Consider the following 20,908-nt stretch of genomic DNA (forward strand, 5'->3'; position numbering starts at 1 on the left):
TGATGATGACCCATAAATCAAATTTATCATTTATACTTCATTTTCAAATGCTGAAAATTATAGTCCATCGATAATATTATAGCGTTTTCTATCATTCTTATTGTGAATTCATTATTTTTTTGTGGGTCCAGGACATTTTCGGAATTTGGGTATTAAGGGATGAAATCTTATTAGAAATCCCGTTGTTCTACGGGGATTTTATTTATCTAAGGCATTTCGGTAAGATATGAAAAATGTAGAAACGCACTACCATGGTATAATTTCCTACTATAAAATAGTAGGAAATTATACCATGGTCATAAACCGAAGTGGTACTTCCAAGGAAATTTTTCAATTGGCGAGGTACGCGATGTCAGTAATATCCAAGCAAAATTGGTCCATTTTACTTCTAGAGCTTCCTGTGGGGTTAAAAATTGATACATATTGTAAGTATATTCAATATATCCCTATAAGTGCAGTAAGGTTCGTGACCATGATAAAAAGTCGTTTTATTATGATACCTTCGTTTCTACATTCCTAAAGCAAAGAGATTTAGAAAGAGATTGCATCAAGTTCGAATCGAAAATTCGAAGTTTGCGAGCTCCGTCCAACATTGGATCCCGTATCTTTTTGGGTACAGTGTTGTATTTTGGGATTAGAGACTATTAATGTCGTTTGTTTTTTTACGAAATCAGATTGGCACTACATTGCCATTTACATGACATCCAAAGACCATAGAAAAAGAAGACATGAATTGGGCTTTGATAGTGTTAGTGCTAAGAACCAGAGATTAGCCCCATACTTGTAGGAAAAGCGCTTCGAACTTACTGGTTTGATACAGACAATTTTTATTTTGCTATTTTCTCAAAAGTTCCTGCCAATTTCTGTGTCGTTTGCACTAAATTATTAATTAAATGTTTCATGAAGTGTTTTTGTTCTTTTAAAAGTTAAAAAAATTGCTAAAATAAGAGAATTAGGTTTTGTTACGAATGCAAAATGAAAAGAGAAACCGAAAAAAAGTTGAAACTTCTCATCGAACATGTATGGGGCTAATCTCTGGTTCTTGAGAAAAAAGAATAACAACATGCCCAATTCATGTCTTCTTTTTCTATGGTCTTTGATTTCAATTTCAATCCAATGTTGTTGTTGTACACAATAATAAATTAGTTAGATTGCAATTTTGAATTTATTTGCCTTTATACAAGAAGCACCTCCTTTAGGGACAAAATTAAATTTTTCTTATTAGGTATTAACATATTTCCAAATTCAAAATGGGAATTTCATCATAAAGGGTGATACGGTCAAAATTTGGTCAAGGGAAAACGCGTGTAAATCGGTGAAATCTTTTATTTAAAATATCAAATTAAATTTCTTTTTCAAGTTCAATTAGTATAAAATTCAGGAAATATATTCAGTTAGGCTTTCGCTTTTCCAAATCCGAATTGCCGGGCCTCACGCTTGACACCTGCCATCAGATTTTGTACAGCCACCTTGTCCACCTTCTTCGCCGCAGAAAGCCAGTTTGCCGTGAACTGCTGCTCGTCCTTAGCAGTTTTTTTGGTCTTCTTTAGGTTCCGCTTGACAATAGCCCAGTATTTGGGAGGGTTCTTGTCCTTGGGAACCACCTGCACGTTGTTGGCGGCGTACCATGGCCTTTTTACCATAATGGCAAGATGCCAAATCCGGCCAAAACAGTACGGAACAACAGTGTTTCTTCAGGAAAGGCATCAGACGTTTATTCAAACACTCTTTCACGTAAATTTCTTGGTTGACAGTCCCGGAAGCTATGAAAATGCTGCTTTTCAAGCCACAGGTACAGATGGCTTGCCAAACCAGATATTTCTTTGCGAACTTTGACAGTTTTATGTGCTTGGAAATATCTGCTACCTTTCCCCTTCCTTTTGCCGTATAAAACTCCTGTCCCGGAAGCTGCTTGTAGTCGGCTTTGACGTAGGTTTCGTCGTCCATTACCACGCAGTCAAACTTCGTCAGCATCGTCGTGTACAGCCTCCGGGATCGCGCTTTGGCCGTCGTATTTTGTTTATCATCGCGATTTGGAGTCATTACCTTCTTGTAAGTCGATAGTCCGGCTCGTTTTTTGGCTCGATGCACGGTTGTAGACGATACACCCAGCTTATTTGCGGCATCTCGGAGAGAGAGGTTAGGGTTTCGCTTGAAACTACCGGCAACTCTCTTTGTCGTCTCAGCGGCTTCCGGTTTTCGATTTCCCCCCGATCCAGACTTCCTGGCTGTCGACAAACGTTCCTCAAACACTTTAATTACATTTGTAACGGTTGATATGGCAACTTTTAGCGATTTTGCCAGCTTTGCGTGCGAGTAGCTCGGATTTTCGCGATGCGCGAGCAAAATTTTGATACGCTGCTCTTCTTGCTTGGACGGCACTTTGACAACTGAAGAGCGAATTCCAAAATCAAAATAGGAGCAACATTCTACACACACACACCTTCAAAATGAGGGGTGTTCAGGTTTTTTAAATGCAAAATTGAAAGAAATACGTCAAGTTTATATTGACCAAATTTTGACCGTATCACCCTTTAACATTTCTTTAGTATAGCTGCTGTTAATTGTTTGTCATCGTATGTATATGGGTAGGTTTTTCTATGCTATGTTGATGTCATGTAAATGGCAATGTAGTGCCAATCTGATTTCGTAAAAAAACAAACGACATTAATATTTTCTAAGCCCACAATGCAACACTGTACCCCAAAGTTACGGGATCCAATGTTGGACGGAGCTCGCAAACTTCGAATTTTCGATTTGAACTTGATGCAATCTCTTTCTAAATATATACTCTTTGCCTAAAGTAAGTATAATTTGTATCTTTCTGCAATGACACAGATAAATGAAATCCCCTTATAAAATGGGATTTCTGTCAAGTTCATCCATTAAAATTGAATTTCGTAAATGTCCTTTTGTAAAGGAATCACAATAAGAATTATAGCTGATGCTATAATATTATTTATAGGCCATTATTTCAAAACATTTAAGGCTGTACTATAAAATAATTTGTATATCATCCGCTTGATTTATAGGTGTTAGACTAATCGGACAATACATGTATATGGGAGTTATATCTAAATTGCATCTGTTTTTTTCACAATCAATGACGTTCATCCTCATGCCAAAAATACACCCTGTACCAAACTACATCAAAATCGGTTAATAATTGCGACCGGAATCTTGCTGAAAGCTATAATGGAAAGGGACTTTTTGGCATGTTTTGCAGAATTCCAAATACGTTGGCATAACTGTACTCTTTACTTTGAAGGGGTTGAAATTTAAGCATAAATAAAGATTTTTCATTTTATGAAAAAAAAAAAAAAATAAGTAAGGAAAGTCTAAAGTCGGACGGGGCCGACTATATTATACCCTGCACCACTTTGTAGATCTAAATTTTCGATACCATATCATATCCGTCAAATGTGTTGGGGGCTATATATAAAGGTTTGTCCCAAATACATACATTTAAATATCACTCGATCTGGAAGAATTTGATAGACTTCTACAAAATCTATAGACTCAAAATTTAAGTCGGCTAATGCACTAGGGTGGAACACAATGTTAGTAAAAAAATATGGGAAACGTTTAAATCTGAAGCAATTTTAAGGAAACTTCGAAAAAGTTTATTTATGATTTATCGCTCGATATATATGTATTAGAAGTTTAGGAAAATTGAAGTCATTTTTACAACCTTTCTACTAATTAGTGGCGATTTAACAAGGAAAATGTTGGTATTTTGACCATTTTTGTCGAAATCAGAAAAACATATATATGGGAGCTATATCTAAATCTGAACCGATTTCAACCAAATTTGGCACGCATAGCTACAATGCTAATTCTACTCCCTGTGCAAAATTTCAACTAAATCGGAGCAAAAAATTGGCCTCTGTGGTCATATGAGTGTAAATCGGGCGAACGATATATATTGGAGCTATATCTAAATCTGAACCGATTTCAATCAAATTTGGCACGCATAGCTACAATGCTAATTCTACTCCCTGTGCAAAATTTCAACTAAATCGGAGCAAAAAATTGGCCTCTGTGGTCATATGAGTGTAAATCGGCCGAAAGCTATATATTGGAGCTATATCTAAATCTGAACCGATTTCAACCAAATTTGGCACGCATAGCTACAATGCTAATTCTTCACCCTGTGCAAAATTTCAACCAAATTGGGGTAAAACTCTGGCTTCTGGGACCCTATTAATCCATATCGGGCGAAAGATATATGGGAGCTATATCTAAATCTGAACCGATTTCAATAAAATTTGGCACACTTGACTATAGTACTAATTGTTCTTCTCGTGCGAAATTTTAAGCAAATTAGTGTAAAACTGTGGCTTCTGGGGCCATATAAGTCCACATCGGGCGAAAGATATATATGGGAGCTATATCTAAATCTGAACCGATTTCTTCCAAAATCAATAGGGTTCTATTGTGAGCCAAAATACATACTTGTGCCAAATTTGATGTCGATTGGACTAAAACTGCGACCTAGACTTTGATTACAAAAATGTGTTCACGGACAGACGATCGACTTACAAAATTACATATACAGACAGACGGACAGACAGACAGACAGACGGACATCGCTAAATCGACTCAGAATTTAATTCTAAGCCGATTGGTATACTAAAAGATGGGTCTATGACAATTATTTCTTGGCGTTACATACAAATGCACAAACTTATTATACCCTGTACCACAGTAGTGGTGAAGGGTATAACAGTCTTTTTGTCCGTGTAAAAATTCAATTAGAATTTTATTTATTTGTTTTTTTTTTTGTTTTTACATAAACCAATACCTCCGCAATAAACAAGTAATTATCTACCATCCGAGAGTAACTGCTAATCCCAATACCCAATACACTTATAATAAAGATTTAGCATATGCGGTTGTGTCCTTTGTTTTCAGGCGATTTTCCGTCTCTGGATTATTACAATTTGCATATAGACTTTGCCACACTTTAAGTTGCTCCATTTCTGGCAAATCGATGAATTTCCACTCATCACCAATATTTAGACATTTAAATGCCGTATTATCCTGAATACTTCGTTGTGGGTTCCACACTGTGTCCCACTTGATGTCTGGATGTCTACCAGCATTTGGATTTCCAGTTAACGCAAATTGTGTCCACCATGAAATCATGCGTTTCATGCATTTATACTCATAACTCTGCGGTAACATTGGTTTTGTCAGAACACTAGAGAAAAGGAATGAAAGCTCTTCGGTATGTGCAGTTCCATTATTGGCATTCGTATCGTCTTTTCTATCCGTATACATTAAGCGATAAGGATTAATGAGTTTGTTTGAAAAGAAGTCGAAACGATATAAGAATGTTGACCATTTACGGGCATATTTTAAACGGGCCATAATTGTTTTCTGTAGTGGATGCCAATAATAAAAAAATGAAATGATCTGTAAAGAAAATTAAGTAGACGGTAGTTAGTAACACTATTTTATATATACACAGGATAAATAGGGTAGCTGACACGAAGAAATTTTATTTATTTATTTACACGGCTAATAGCAGCCGGGACATTACAAAATATAACAATTCAATTAAATATAATTCTATATTACAATTGGGCCAGAAGAGACCCTATAGGTCAGTAAGGACCACAGCGAGTCAGAAGGGACTCCAAGTTAGTTAGTCGAGATGGGTCAGGAGGGACCCCGTTGAGCCAGTAAGGGCTCCGCGGAACTCGATAGGGTTCAACATATATCAACAAATGGGTCAGAAGGGACTCCATATACTCCGTTGAGCCAAAAAGGCTTAAAGTTCCAGAAGACAGAGTATGGGCGCATCGTGTGTTTTAGAAATGGGCCAGAAAGGACCCTCCGAGCCTTTAGGCCAGTAAGTGCCACCGTATTATAGGGACTCCCGCCGTTAGATGAATAAAGCAGACTCAAATGTATACCTGAAAATTAGAAGGCTACAACCCTAAGCAACATTATTGTCCAACTTAAGTATAATTTCCTTTATGGCAGGAATCGACTCAGATAACGAGAACAATGTATACACCGAGTTATAGTTTCTAGACAAAACGTTAAGCGGATTAAATAATTCATAGTTGTGTCTACAAAAGTCAGTCTTTAAGAGTACAAAGTTCCTAGTTAAGCAATTAGGAACATTATTTTCGAGGTTAGGTAGTGTGAATCAGTATCACCTTTAATTAGTTTAATGAGAAATACGATACCATGCATGAACCTTCTACGCTCAAGAGATGGAAGATCAATTAATAAAAGACGGCTACAATAAGGAGGCAAGTCGTATAAATTATTCCAGCCAAGCCCTCTCAAAGCAAAAATAAGAAACTGCTTCTGGGCAGATTCAACACGATCTATATAATGGGGATAACTTGGTGACCAGACAACACATGCGTACTCCAATATCGGCCTAACCAGAGTCGTAAAGAGCCTTTTCGTCAAATAAGTATCAACAAATTCCTTAGACCATCTCTTAATGAAACCCAAAACACTCATTGCCTTATTCACACATTCCTCAATATGAGGACCGAAATCAAGTCGGGAATCCAACAAAACGCCTAAATCATTAAATCTCAGCACATTCTCAAGCTTATAGTTTTCAATGCAGTACTCAGTCTGTTCACAAGCTCCGCGGGAAAGAGTCATCTTCTTACACTTTAAAAGATTAAGTACCATACAATTAGAAGCGCACCATTCGACTAGTCTGTCAATACCTCTTCAAATGACATAAAAATGTGTTTAAATAATTTAAATATAGGTTAGGTTAGGTTAAAGTGGCAGCCCGATTAAGATTCAGGCTCACTTAAACTATTCAGTCCATTGTGATACCACATTAACTAAAAGTACCTATTACATATGGGCACTTCTAGTTTTAACCGCTGAACCTTCTCGATTATGTTCTTCTGTTGAACCAACCAGATTGTTCCAAAAACATTAGCAGACTGCTTAAGTTAACGTTTGCCAGGTCCGCCAGTAATCTGAAGCTATATGCCCCTAAAATTTGCTTACGCCTTATACAAAATGCAGGACACTCACACAAGAGGTGTTTCATTGATTCCTTTTCCTCCGCATTATGACAGCTCATACAATAGTCATTATACTTCGCACCAATAGTTTTTACAAAATCGCCTATCAGGCAGCGACCCGTTATAGCAGATATCAGGAGTGATATCTGGCGTCTCGAGAACACTAGCATATCTAGTGTGCGGTTTAAGTTTAAATGGGGCCATATTTGCTTGGTGTCGTTACAACCCTTGCAATTCTCCCATCGAACATTTGCCATCATGACAGCCTTCTCACGCAGTAAGAGCTTGCAGGTAACCAGAGGCATACCAACAGATTCTAGTTCCCCTGGAATATGTAAGGTAGTTCCTAGCCTTGCTAGCTCATCTGCTTCGCAGTTCCCTGGTATGTTTCTATGGCCAGGCACCCATATTAGGTGAATATTGTGCTGCTCAGCCATCTCATTGAGAGATTTGCGGCAGTCGATGGCAGAGAATGAAGCCGACCCATTTTTGTCGGCGGCGGCTGACACTAAATATTTGCCTCCGGCGGCGGCGGCTTGACGGCTAAGCCGATAAAAAATTATCTATTCGGCGGCGCAAAATTATCTATTATAAAATCAATTTGAAGTTTTCCGAATTGTAATGAGATTAGTTGTACAACCAATCCTACAATCAAATTTACATTTCATTCAATTTTTTTGAGCTAAATTTTTGTAAAACTATTATAGCAACTTGATACTAATTCATTGAAGGTGGAAAGTTCAAAATATTGGCAAAAACTATAACAAATAATATTAAATTTTTCTGATATAAATCAATATTTTAGATTAATTGGCGGCTAAATTTGAGTCGAGATGAGTCGACATATTCGGCGGCGGCGTCGACTGCTAAAAACGGGTCGGCGACGGCTAAAATCGGCGGCGCGACTCGGCGGCTTCATTCTCTGGTCGATGGCCGTTTTCGAGTTGAGGAACACAGAGTCCAAGGATTTTACTGCAGGTTGACTGTCTGAGTATATATTAATGCCAATATTGCTTGGGGCATTACTTCTCAGCCAATTCACCACTTCTCTTATTGCTAATATTTCAGCCTGAAAAACACTACAGTGATCAGGTAATCTTTTCGCTATTCGAAAAGTGAACCCACCAGGAAGAAAACTTTCGGTTAATTTTAGAACATTTTGAATATTTGTAGAAAATTTTAACTAAACAGTATTACAAACGTTGGCATCACGCCGATGTCATAAAAATAAGTAAATATTTTTCGACAAATTCAAGAAAATTTATTAGACATAGCTAAGTTTTTTCACTTGTTAAAGAAAATTTTGTTGTTTGAAGGAAAAACTTGGAGTTCAAAATTGCAAGAATGTCTTTAGTGACATACGAAGTTCATGATGGACGCCTTTTTGGTAAAATTTACAAATTTAAAGAAATTCTGAACTATTTTGTGGAATACACGAATTTAGTTAATCTTTATGCTTCATTTGAGTATATTTTTTCCTCCATTTTAGTTAATTTAACTAACGTAAACAAAAAATTATTAAAGTAAAGGCAACTTTCTCCAAACATAATAATTCCATGAACTAAGATAAAGTTAAATTGGCTTTAGTGAAATAGAGAGTTCACTTTTTTTTGAGTGTACTCCGAAACCCACTTTGCCATCCAATTTGGAGCCATCATTGTAGAAATCTATATATCTTTTATTCCCCGGGGTCCGTGTACACCACGCCTCACTGTTGGGAATTAGAGTCTCAAACTTTTTGTCGAAAAGTGGTCTCGCCAAAGTGTAATCCACTACGTTAGGCACATCTGGCGTTATTTTGAGGACCGAACTGTGACCGTAATTTTTTCCGACCACAGCGATAGCTCGCGCAACCGCACAACCGTTGTTGCAGCTGACTGTTTGGCCAAAATGTCTAAAGGCAATAGATGCAGTATGACATTTAAATATAAGAGTAAGAATAAATTACATTTTTAATTGAATCAATAAAAAAATCAATTGAAGGTGTCGAAGAAAGCAATGTATATATACTCTCCAGCATAGGAAGGGGGAAAATATCGAAATATTGATCTCAGTCCCCATAAAGTATATATAGCATTTGGGAGCCACCGTGGTGCAATGGTTAGCATGCCCGCCTTGCATACACAAGGTCGTGGGTTCGATTCCTGCTTCGACCAAACACCAAAAAGTTTTTCAGCTGTGGATTATCCCACCTCAGTAATGCTGTTGACATTTCTGAGGGTTTCAAAGCTTCTCTAAGTGGTTTCACTGCAACGTGGAACGCCGTTCGGACTCGGCTATAAAAAGGAGGTCCCTTGTCATTGAGTTTAACATGGAATCGGGCAGCACTCAGTGATAAGAGAGAAGTTCACCAATGTGGTATCACAATAGACTGAATAATCTAAGTGTCTAGGTTAGGTTAGGTGGCAGCCCGATGTGATACATCCTAACCATTTCACTTGAAACTTTTTTCAAATCAAATGAATATCTAAAATTAATAAATTCATTATATTCAATAACATTATAAATAGCCCACAAAATTTATTATCAAATTAATTGCTATATCGCTACTTTTTTGAAATGAAAAATGTCACGTCTGGAGCCTCATGGTGGAACAAATTCCATCCGAACCGGTTTACATTTTGCCCTGTGAGAACCATGCGAAAATTGGTTCATAATTATTTTTAGAATCTAATCAAGAACTTACCTGGCTCATATAGTTATTTAACCTGGCGTTTTAAACCCACCTCCTAGGATAGTTATGGGTTATAAAAATTTGTCATTCCGTTTGTAATACATCGAAATATCGATTTCCGTCAAGAATATGTGTACTATGTATTCTTGATGTGATATATCAGTCCATATTGGGATGCGATATATCAGTCCATGTTTCAATATAACTCGTACGTACAAGTTGGAAAATTTAATTTGCTTGAAATTTTAAATCTTTATTTTTTGGTCCACAAGGAGATATACCACATGTCCATGTCTTGATATAAAATATAAGCTTTGGAACAATTGTTTTTTAATTGCTTTTAAATTAAATTAAAAAAAAAATAAATAAATAACAAGTATATACGGCCGTAACTTCGGTCAGGCCGAAGCTACCACCATGGATTGTGTAGAAACTTCTACTAAAGACTGTCATCCACAATCGAATTACTTGGGTTGCGGGAACACTTGCCGATGGCAAGGTATCTTAAAACTTCCTGACACCGTCTTTTATATTGTAAGTTAGTCCATACATGGTATATATTAAACTAAACAAGTAAGGAGAGTCTAAAGTCGGGCGGGGCCGACAATATTATACCCTGCACCACTTTGTAGATCTAAATTTTCGATACCATATCACATCCGTCAAATGTGTTGGGGGCTAAAGGTTTGTCCCAAATACATACATTAAAATATCACTCGATCCGGACAGAATTTGATAGACTTCTACAAAATCAATAGACTCAAAATTTAAGTCGGCTAATGCACTAGGGTGGAACATAATGTTAGTAAAAAATATGAGAAACATTTAAATCTGAAGCAATTTTAAGGAAACTTCGCGAAAGTTTATTTATGATTTAGCGCTCGATATATATGTATTAGAAGTTTAGGAAAATTAGAGTCATATTTATAACTTTTCGACTAAGCAGTGGCGATTTTACAAGGAAAATGTTGGTATTTTGACCATTTTTGTCGAAATCAGAAAAACATATATATGGGAACTATATCTAAATCTGAACCGATTTCAACCAAATTTGGCACGCATAGCTACAATGCTAATTCTACTCCCTGTGCAAAATTTCAACTAAATCGGAGCAAAAAATTGGCCTCTGTGGTCATATGAGTGTAAATCGGGCGAAAGCTATATATGGAAGCTATATCTAAAACTGAACCGATTTCAACCAAATTTGGCACCCATAGCTGCAATGCTAATTCTACTCCCTGTGCAAAATTTCAATTAAATCGGAGTAAAAGATTGGCCACTGTGGTCATATGAGTGTAAATCGGGCGAACGATATATATGGGAGCTATATCTAAATCTGAACCGATTTTAATAAAATTTGGCACACTTGACTATAGTGTTAAATTTTAAGCAATTGTGCAAAATTTTAAGCAAATTAGGGTAAAACTCTGGCTTCTGGGGCCATATAAGTCCATATCGGGCGAATTATATATATGGGAGCTATATCTAAATCTGAACCGATTTCTTCCAAAATCAATAGGATTCTATTCTGAGCCAAAACACATACTTGTGCCAAATTTGAAGTCGATTGGACTAAAACTGCGACCTAGACTACAAAAATGTGTTCACGGACAGACGGACATCGCTATATCGACTCAAGAGCCAACCCTGATCATTTTTGCCAAAGACACCATGTGTCTATCTCGTCTCCTTCTGGGTGTTGCAAATATATGCACTAACACTGTGGAACAGGGTATTCAGTTTGACAAAATTTTCTATAGAAATAAAATTTTGACAAAATTTTCTATAGAAATAAAATTTTGTTGATGTGTTTTTGATTTCAACTTAAAACCATACATTGACTAAACTACAAATGAAAAATGTCACGTCTGGAGCGTCATGGTGGAACAAATTCCATCCGAACCGGTTTACATTTTGCCCTGTGAGAACCATGCGAAAATTGGTTCATAATTATTTTTAGAATCTAATCAAGAACTTACCTGGCTCATATAGTTATTAAACCTGGCGTTTTAAACCCACCTCCTAGGATAGTTATGGGTTATAAAAGTTTGTCATTCTGTTTGTAAAATTCCGTCAATAAAATTTTGACAAAATTTTCTATAGAAATAGAATTTTGACAAAATTTTCTCTAGAAATAGAAATTTGACAAAATTTTCTCTAGAAATAAAGATTTGACAAAATTTTCTATAGAAATAGAATTTTGACAAAATTTTCTATAGAAATAAAGATTTGACAAAATTTTCTATAGAAATAGAATTTTGACAAAATTTTCTATAAACATTTTTTTTACAAAATTTTATATAGAAATAGAATTTTGACAAAAATTTCTATAGAAATAAAATTTTGAAAAAATTTTCTATAGAAATAAAATTTTGACAAAGTTTTCTATAGAAATAAAATTTTGACAAAATTTTCTATAAAAATAATATTTTGACAAAGTTTTCTATAGAAATAAAATTTTGACAAAACTTTCTATAGAAATAAAATTTTGACAAAATTTTCTATAGAAAAAAATTTTGACAAAATTTTCTATAGAAATAAAATCTTGAAAAAGTTTTCAATAGATATAAAATCTTAAAAAAGTTTTCTATAGAAATAAAACTTTGACAAAAATTTCTGTAGAAATAAAATTTTGTTTTGTTATTGTTGGTTTTTACTTCAATCATATTTTTTGTTCTGATCTCAGCTTAAAACAATTGCGTTGACTAAACTACAAGAGTTGCTTAATCAACAGAGGAAAAGTACCATAACATAATACAGAACCATAACATTTTGGTAGACAGAACCATACAATTTTGGTAGATTACTTTTGGCTCGAATGGCAACCATGATTATGAACCGATATGGACCAATTTTTGTGTGATTGGGGATCGGTTATATATAACTATAGACCGATATGGACCAATTTTGGCATGGTTGTTAGAGACCATATTCTAGCACTACGTACCATATTTCAACCGAATCGGATGAAGTTTGCTCCTCCAAGTGGTTCCGGAGGTCAAATCTGGGGATCGATTTTATGGGGACTATACATAATTATGGACCGATATATACCAATTTTGGCATGGTTGTTAGAGACCATATTCTAACACTACGTACCAAATTTCAACCGAATCGAACGAATTTTGCTCCTCCAAGAGGTTCCGGAGGTCAAATCTTGGTAATAAAGGGTGATTCTTTTGAGGTTAGGATTTTCATGCATTAGTATTTGACAGATCACGTGGGATTTCAGACATGGTGTCAAAGAGAAAGATGCTCAGTATGCTTTGACATTTCATCATGAATAGACTTACTAACGAGCCACAACGTCGAATTTTCAGTGAATGGGCCCTAGAAAAGTTGGCAGAAAATCCGCTTTTTTATCGACAAATTTTGTTCAGCGATGAGGCTCATTTCTGGTTGAATGGCTACGTAAATAAGCAAAATTGCCGCATTTGGAGTGAAGAGCAACCAGAAGCCGTTCAAGAACTGCCCATGCATCCCGAAAAATGCACTGTTTGGTGTGGTTTGTACGCTGGTGGAATCATTGGACCTTATTTTTTCAAAGATGCTGTTGGACGCAACGTTACGGTGAATGGCGATCGCTATCGTTGGATGCTAACAAACTTTTTGTTGCCAAAAATGGAAGAACTGAACTTGGTTGACATGTGGTTTCAACAAGATGGCGCTACATGCCACACAGCTCGCGATTCTATGGCCATTTTGAGGGAAAACTTCGGAGAACAATTCATCTCAAGAAATGGACCGGTAAGTTGGCCACCAAGATCATGCGATTTGACGCCTTTAGACTATTTTTTGTGGGGCTACGTCAAGTCTAAAGTCTACAGAAATAAGCCAGCAACTATTCCAGCTTTGGAAGACAACATTTCCGAAGAAATTCGGGCTATTCCGGCCGAAATGCTCGAAAAAGTTGCCCAAAATTGGACTTTCCGAATGGACCACCTAAGACGCAGCCGCGGTCAACATTTAAATGAAATTATCTTCAAAAAGTAAATGTCATGGACCAATCTAACGTTTCAAATAAAGAACCGATGAGATTTTGCAAATTTTATGCGTTTTTTTTTTAAAAAGTTATCAAGCTCTTAACAAATCACCCTTTAGGTTTATATGGGGAGCTGTATATAATTATGAACCGATGTGGACCAGTTTTTGCATGTTGGTATAAAACCATAAACCGGAGGGTATAAAAAACCATAAACCAGAGCATCGATCTAGACCTGTGATAGGTCCGTCAGTGGCAATTTGTATCAATTTCTCTTGGTGTCCATATGGACTAACTTTAAATTTAGAAGACAATGTTAAGATAGTTTTAGATATCTTGCCATCGTCAAGTCAAGAAATTCGACTGTGGATGGCAGGCTTTAGTATAACTTTCTAAGCAATCTACACTGAAAAAAAGCATGCCTGGTTGCAAAGATTTTCTCCTTACACTAATGATTGGAATTGATTCCGAACTCAAAAAAGGGGACACTTGAAGTAAGGATATTTTTGAGACACAATTATCTTTTAAATTTGAGTTTCGCGTACTTGATACTACGAAACGAATTGTGATTCATTAAGTTTTTCTTCACATACAATCAAAGTCCTTCACAAATTTATTAACAACAACTTAAATTTCCAAATGCCGACTGGACTTCAAGTAAAAAATATGCAATGTTTGAATAACGTTAAAAACGTCTTTGATTTTTTTGAAAGCTTTTGTACACTGATACAAAAATGCAACAAACTTAAAGAAGATTTCATTACTTTTGAAGAATTTTTCAGAATTATGACATTAATAATTGATTAATTGACCTTAGTCAAACTAAATTTTCATTCATGTAAAGATACCAATTTTTAAGGATAAACCGACTTCATTCAAACCTTTATGGACTTTTGGACAAGGAAAAGACTTTATGTCGGAGAAATACTCATTCTATGCGAAACAAAAACCGCATTCTTATTTTGAGGACATGCAATCTTTGGCCTCAACAAATCAAATAGTCGAATCCCTAAAAATTCATCTATTATTAGTTTAGAACAAACCTCGTAAAAATCGTCCATAGTTGGTTGATCACCTTTAACATGGATTCTTCGGAGCTTCAAACCCTTAGCAATGCAATCGGGTCTATCATGACTATTACAGGCTTCCTTTGGAACATATTTGGCACATGTCTCTAATAACGCAAGATATTCCTTCGCATTCTTAAGACCTTCTGGAGAGATATAAAGAAACCATTAAGTATAACAATCCTATATAGAATATCGTAGAGCAATACTTACTTCGTCTAAAGAAAAGTCCCTCGAATGAATTTCCTCCCAAGATAAGTGGTATATTATTTCCCCAAGCATCAATCAATAACTCTTCCACCGGCTTATATATCACAGTTTGTGAGTTAAGATATGGTTCTATACATGGACCAAAATTAAAGAATCCGCCACCATTGGACTTTTCACATTTAGATGCGGCTATAACTATAGCCTCGGCTGGTAATTGCTGAAGATATTTCAATATGAGATGTTCCTTGTTTTCTCCTTTGTAACCAGATTTCTGTGCCAATTCATATGTTTTTGAGGAGCACTCCACTACGGACTCTTCACATGTTGCAAAGCCAGATTGTAAAATAACTCTGTGGAAAAGACCCCGTGCATTTTCACTCATCATGAGTAAGTGGGCAGCGACAGCTCCAGCACTTCCACCAAATACCGTTACATTTTCGGGATCACCACCAAAACAGGTTGCATTTTCTTTGACCCATCTAAGTGCAAGAATTATATCTTTCAGACCTGCATTGCCCGGTGTTTGTAAAGCAATATCCTGCATGCTGAGAAAACCTATGAGAGGAAAATAAAATAAAGACGTCACAATGTAGCAAGTTAGGCAAAACGAATTTAGCGAAAGAGTAAATTTATGATTCTCCACACGGATGAAAAAGACTGTTTTTCATATGTTTGGCTATAAACATTATATGTATGTTTGGAACACAAATTTTTAAACACAATATTTTTGAGTGCAAGCATATAATGTTCATAAACTAGCATAACATGTTTGGGACATATATGTTAATATGTTAGAACATATTATGTTTGGGACATAAAATGTTTGTAAATATAATATGCTTGGATGCAAACATATATTAATTTAGAAATAGCCTATAAACATATATGTGTTTAGTAGCTTGGAGCGCTATTTAACAGGGAGCGATATTGAATTAAGTTGGTGGTTGTTTCTTGTTATTACAAAATTAACATTTTATTTTTCCTTGGGCAATTGATCAGCTACTTCTTTGATCCTTACAAACTGTGTGGTCCGCTGTTCGAATCCCCGTCCGTCAAAAGGTAAAATTAAAATAAAAAAATCATACAATTGGATAATTTCTTCTACAATGTTTGTATTACAGAAAAAGGTGCTAAGAACTAAAAAATCTCGTGGAAGTGAGAAAGATGTGGGGGAATATACAATTGGGCAGAAACAAAATTTTGAGCATTCAGGTCGAAAACCTATGTTGTTAGCACCTACACAGTCTCACACAAGTTTACATACGGTTAAAGAATTTGTATTTTCATTAAATAATCAAATTTTAAAAAAATATACATATATATAACATTTCGTTTTAGTAAATTAATTTGAAAATCAAAGTAATTGTTAATTTTCAAGAAGATTTTATTGATATGGATTATAAACAACAACAAGAAACATGTTTAGTTAGGAGTTAAAAACTCAGGGGTATGTAAACTTATGTGAGACTGTGTATATTACCTGTTTATTTTCATAATTCATTATGATTGTAAATATATAAATAAATAAATAAAATTTTGAGCACAATATTGTTTGGGATATAATATTTTTGGGTGCAAAATGCTTCCAAACATATTATATGTTCACATAATAACATAATGTTTTTTGGAAGACAACATTATTGAATTTGGATGCAAAAATACAAAATGTTTGGAACTTAGACTACCCAAACATATATTGTTTATACCAATATGCTTTCAAACATATTATATATTGGAAGAGATCAAACATATAAATGTTTGGGCAATACCCAAAAATATATATGCTTGAAGCAAAATATGTTTGGGAGTATATGTTACAGAAGCGATTTTTTGTGAGCGTGCAATGGAAGCGCATGTGGTGTGTCGCACAAAATGTGTCAGGTTGATGTGTATGTACAGTGTGGTTGATATGTATTGCAACAAACCACATGATGCTATTATTTCAACTTCAGTGCCAGTTCGTTTGATTGTTTACACACCGAAAAAATAGTGAACTGTTTTATAGGAAGAATGAACTACCTCACACGAAAATTAAACTAAATTTTACTCCACATTTTGAGATTACCACAAAGCGTTGTAAAAACCAGGAAATTTTAATGCCCTGTTGTACTTTTTAACAGTTCACGAAATTACATCATCTCATAGAAGAAAATATTAACTAAAAGTAAAGAAGAAAATCTTTGGGGCTATGTTAAATCATGACCATTTTAACCATAAAGTAGTTCATTCTTACTATTTTTGGGAATCGTACGAAAATCTTCTTTTGCTTTAGTTCATATTGAACTTATGTGTACGGTCATTGAACTTTATACTCACGATTAGTTCATAAAATTTTTGAGACATACTTAAGAAAAGTAAGATTTCATTAAGCTGTGGAAAATTTCGATAAAAGTAATAAAATTTAACTACAAGAAAATAAATTGTTTCCAATAAAAATAAGTTAAATTTAGCGTTAGTTTAACTACGGACATTTTTTTCTGTGCAAACTTATGAAATAAAGTTATTCGTGATGAAATTCAAGCATGATATAGACACCAATCATTTAAATGTCTAGAAATCGTTTGCTTCTCGTTATCGTGGTATTGGCAGCGTTGCATCGCGTCCGAAAAGTAGACGAAAAATAACAAGTATATACGGCCGTAAGTTCGGCCAGGCCGAAGCTTATGTACCCTCCACCATGGATTGCGTAGAAACTTCTACTGAAGGCTGTCATCCACAATCGAATTAATTGGGTTGCGGTAACACTTGCCGATGGCAAGGTATCTTAAAACTTCCTAACACAGTAATATATACCACATAGTCCATACGTGGTATATATTAAACTAAATAAGGCCGATTAAATACGTATATAATTAAGTTTAAAGTTTCTATAGAAATAAAATTTTGACAAAATAAAATTTTGACAACATTTTCTATAGAAATAAAATTTTGATAAAATTTTCTATAGAAATAAAATTTTAATAAAATTTTCTATAGAAATAAAATTTTGACAAAATTTCCAATAGAAATAAAATTTTGACAAAATTTTCTATAGAAATAAAATTTTGACAAAATTTTCTATAGAAATAACATTTTGACAATGTTTTCTATAAATTTTGGTAGATTATTTTTGGCTCGAGTGGCAACCATGATTATGAACCGATATGGACCAATTTTTGTGTGAGTGGGGATCGGCTATATATAACTATAGACCGATACGGACCAATTTTGGCATGGTTATTAGCGGCCTTATACTAACACCATGTTGCAAATTTCAACCGGATCGGATGAATTTTGCTCCTCCAAGAGGCTCCGGAGATCAAATCTGGGGAACGGTTTATATGGGGGCTATATATAATTATGGACCGATATGGACCAATTCTTGCGTGTTTGTTAGAGACCACATTCTAACACCATGTTCCAAATTTCAGCCAAATCGGGGGATCGGTTTATATGGGGGCTATATATAATTATGGACCGATGTGGACCAATTTTTGCATGGTTGTTAGAGACCATATACTAACACCGTGCACCAAATTTCAGCAGGATCGGATGAAATTTGCTTCTCTTAGATGACTCGCAAGCCAAATTTGGGATTCCGTTTATATGGAGGCTATACGTAAAAGTGGACCGATATGGCCCATTTGCAATACCATCCGACCTACATCAATGACAACTACTTGTGCCAAGTTTCAAGTCGATAGCTTGTTTCGTTCGGAAGTTAGCGTGATTTCAACAGACGGACGGACGGACATGCTCAGATCGACTCAGAATTTCACCACGACCCAGAATATATATACTTTATGGGGTCTTAGAGCAATATTTCCATGTGTTAGAAACGGAATGACAAAGTTAATATACCCCCATCCTATGGTGGAGGGTATAAAAACTTAAATTTCACACTCTAAATGTAACATAATGGCGTGTTTCCAGCTATTGACAAGCTTATACTGCGTAAAATGCAAGTGCTGCGAGGAAACCAAGCAAATGTGACCCCATCTTATCTTAAGGGGCACGTTGGATTAAAGTTTAATGTTCTGAAGTCCACATTGTTGCTCCTAATAACTTTGAAGTTAAGCACGCTGTTACCATATCGCTGTGTCCAATTGTAAAAACTGGAAGTCTCTATATGTAATAGGTATGTTTTAGCTAATAAGGTATCACAATATACCAAATTGTCGAAATGAAGCTGGACAAAGAAACAAACTGGAAACCTAACTCAATCTCCTCGAAATAAATTTACTTTATTGTGTGATTTGTATTTCGATATTACCTAAGGCTCCTAGACGATATTGCACCGTAATCAAAATCACATTTTTCTCAATGAAATAATCTGGACCATAGAATTCCCTGTTAGCTGCTCCAGACTGAAGTCCGCCAATGTGGATCCAAAACATTACCGGACGAAGCTTACATGGCTTCAGCTGAAAAAAAAAACAAATGAATAAAATTTACTTATTTTAGAAAGCCATGAATGCACTTTTAAGTAAGATTTACTCATTTTAGAAAATATGAACTATTTTGTACGAAAATTTATTAATTTCATTAATTTTCATGAGCTAAAATAAAATTGAATCGGGTATAGTTATTTTGACTTATTGCAACTAATAGTTACAATGGTTATCTAATGCACGACAATTGTCGTGAGTCGCGGATATTTTAACGAGGTTCCGTAAGTGAGGAGAAATTCCGTGAGTTGAAAGTATATACGGCCGTAAGTTAGGCCAGGCCGAATCTTATGTACCCTCACTATGGATTGCATAGAAACTTGTACTAAAAACTGTCATCCATCATCGGATGCAGTAACACTTGCCGATGGCAAGATATCTTAAAACTACTTAACACCGTCTTTTAATTTGTAAGTTAGTCCACAAAAAAAGGCCGATTAAAAACGTAAATAATTCAGTTTGCAAAATGTTCTATAGAAATAAAATTTTGACAAAATTTTCTATAGAAATAAAATTTTGGTAGACTATTTTTGGGGATCGGCTATATATAACAGGTTGGCTGATAAGTCCCCGGTCTAACAAAGAAAAACACATTTTTTGCCAAAATTCGTTTTTATTATTCAACATAGTTCCCTTGAAGAGGGATACAACGATTATAACGACCTTCCAATTTGTTTAAAGGGTGATACGTTCAAAATTTGGTCAAGGGAAAACGCGTGTAAATCGGTGAAATCGTTTATTTAAAAAATCAAAAATCTGGCGTGTTGGGAGGGTTCTTGTTCTTGGGAACCACATGCACGTTGTTGGCGGCGTACCACTCCATGACCTTTTTACCGTAATGGCAAGATGCCAAATCCGGCCAAAAGAGTACGGAACATCCGTGTTTCTTCAGGAAAGGCAGCAGACGTTTATTCAAACACTCTTTCACGTAAATTTATTGGTTGACAGTCCCGGAAGCTATGAAAATGCTGCTTTTCAAGCCACAGGTACAGATGGCTTGCCAAACCAGATATTTCTTTGCGAACTTTGACAGTTTTATGTGCTTGAAAATATCTGCTATCTTTTCCCTTCCTTTTGCCGTATAAAACTCCTGTCCCGGAAGCTGCTTGTAGTCGGCTTTGACGTAGGTTTCGTCGTCCATTACCACGCAGTCAAACTTCGTCAGCATCGTCGTGTACAGCCTCCGGGATCGCGCTTTGGCCGTCGTATTTTGTTTATCATCGCGATTTGGAGTCACTACCTTCTTGTAAGTCGATAGTCCGGCTCGTTTTTTGGCTCGATGCACGGTTGTAGACGATACACCCAGCTTATTTGCGGCATCTCGGAGAGAGAGGTTTGGGTTTCGTTTGAAACTACCGGCAACTCTCTTTGTCGTCTCAGCGGCTTCCGGTTTTCGATTTCTCCCCGATCCAGACTTCCTGGCTGTCGACAAACGTTCCCCAAATACTTTAATTACATTTGTAACGGTTGATTTGGTAACTTTTAACGATTTTGCCAGCTTTGCGTGCGAGTAGCTCGGATTTTCGCGATGC

At 35.7% G+C, this 20,908-nt stretch overlaps 1 protein-coding gene across 1 annotated transcript in view; it reads right to left on the minus strand.

The window, feature by feature from the left end:
• Nucleotides 1-4,749: 4,749 nt before the first annotated feature.
• The window catches only part of LOC142235835 (esterase B1-like), a 31,810-nt gene continuing 15,651 nt past the window's right edge, over nt 4,750-20,908 (minus strand). Inside the window, exons 3-6 of the mRNA XM_075307090.1 lie at nt 19,202-19,352; nt 14,953-15,504; nt 14,716-14,885; nt 4,750-5,418 (exon numbers count right to left, since the gene is read on the minus strand). Coding sequence (XP_075163205.1) covers nt 4,870-5,418; nt 14,716-14,885; nt 14,953-15,504; nt 19,202-19,352 — 1,422 coding nt within the window. The 3' untranslated portion in view covers nt 4,750-4,869. The remainder of the gene's footprint in view (nt 5,419-14,715; nt 14,886-14,952; nt 15,505-19,201; nt 19,353-20,908) is intronic.

The sequence above is a fragment of the Haematobia irritans genome, chromosome 4 (assembly GCF_050003625.1).
Source record: "Haematobia irritans isolate KBUSLIRL chromosome 4, ASM5000362v1, whole genome shotgun sequence".
Taxonomy (NCBI): Eukaryota; Metazoa; Arthropoda; class Insecta; order Diptera; family Muscidae; genus Haematobia; species Haematobia irritans.